The 1349-nt window shown below is 67.1% G+C and overlaps 1 protein-coding gene across 1 annotated transcript in view; it reads right to left on the reverse strand.

Moving 5' to 3' along the window:
- Positions 1-1041, reverse strand: part of EFNA2 (ephrin A2) — an 18468-nt gene extending 17427 nt beyond the window's left edge. Inside the window, exons 1-3 of the mRNA XM_024740000.1 lie at positions 818-1041; positions 571-761; positions 288-367 (exon numbers count right to left, since the gene is read on the reverse strand). Coding sequence (XP_024595768.1) covers positions 288-367; positions 571-761; positions 818-1041 — 495 coding nt within the window. The remainder of the gene's footprint in view (positions 1-287; positions 368-570; positions 762-817) is intronic.
- Between the last annotated feature and the right edge of the window lie 308 nt (positions 1042-1349).

Here is a 1349-nt window from a genome sequence, read left to right on the forward strand (position 1 = left end):
CTCCTCCCCCTGCCCCTCCCTCCTCTCCACCCTCCTCCCCCTCCCAGCCCCAGGGCCCTGGACACAGAGCCCCTCCTCCCAGTGGTCACCTGGCAGTCTGGGGGCTAGACCACTGCTGTCCAAAAGAACTTCCCACAAGGATGGACAAGTCCAACACAGGCACCACCGGCAGCTCCACATGGCTACTGGGCACATGAAATGTGGTCAGTGAGATTGAGGAACGGGACTTCAGACTTCACCTACGTTTAATTAATGTGGATATAAATAGCTAGTCATGGTCACCATACTTGTGGCACAGCTCTGGGTGGAGCCGTGCCCGAGTGGGCACCTGGACCGCCACTCTTGTCCGGGACCAGGACATCAAGGTCTGTGTGGAGAAGGGAGGTGGCGGCTCAGACAGCGCAGAAAGGAGACGTGGGTGGGGCTGAGCCCCCGGGTAGGATGGGGGATCAGGGGAGGGGTCCTGGGAACCCCAGGGAGGGCACAACTCCCTCGCCTGCTGACCCCAGGGGAGCGGGGGCCACGTCCGAGGGAGAGCACGTCAGAACCAGCAGAGGGGCTCCCACCTACAGGGAAGACGCCTGGCCTTGACCAGCTTCCCCGCCCCCTCCAGGCCCCAGTCCCCAGATGGAGAACCGAGGTTGGGGGCGAGGCCGTCTAGCCGCACAGCGACCCTCCCGGGAGCCAGAGACCCCCAACGTGGCCCCCGGGCCGAGGGGGCTGCTTTGCTGCGTGTCCAGTGGGCACTCCCAGGGTGGGGGCTGGGGGACGGAGAGGGGCCTCGAGGGCGCCGGGCTGTTGGTCCGCGCACCCTCACCCGGCGCGGGCTTGGGACCCGCTGCGGGCGACACCCGTGTGCGCGCGCGTGTGGGCTTGTGCCCTGTGTCCGTCCCGCACGCCTGGCGGCCGTGTCGCCTGTCCTCGCAGCCGTGTCATGCCTGTGCCCGTGTGTGAGTGCGGAGAAGGTGCTGGAAGGCCTCCCGAGCCGGTATGCACACGCACACGCGGCCCTCCAGCCATCCGGGCCCGGGGGCCTTTCATCTCGCGCTGACAGGCCCCTCTCCCGGCTCTTAGCCACCTACAACTTCCCGCTAATAGTGCATTAACCTTGGCGGGGGCTGCCAATTACTCGGCACTAACGCCGGGGGCGCGGTGCGCGCGCGGACGGCGCTGACAGGCGCAGGGCCCGGGAAGCGGGCGGGGCTCCCCCCAAACCGAGGGGGGCGGGCAGGAGGCGCGGGGCTGCGGGGGCACGCGGTGTGTTCCCGCCTCCGGATGGCAGAGCGCCGGGTCTCTCCTGACCTCATTATAGTAATTAATGTGCCTTTTGAAGCTCGAGAAATCGCTCA

The sequence above is a fragment of the Neophocaena asiaeorientalis genome, unplaced genomic scaffold, assembly GCF_003031525.2.
Source record: "Neophocaena asiaeorientalis asiaeorientalis breed wild unplaced genomic scaffold, Neophocaena_asiaeorientalis_V1.1 scaffold469, whole genome shotgun sequence".
In the NCBI taxonomy this organism is placed as follows: Eukaryota; Metazoa; Chordata; class Mammalia; order Artiodactyla; family Phocoenidae; genus Neophocaena; species Neophocaena asiaeorientalis.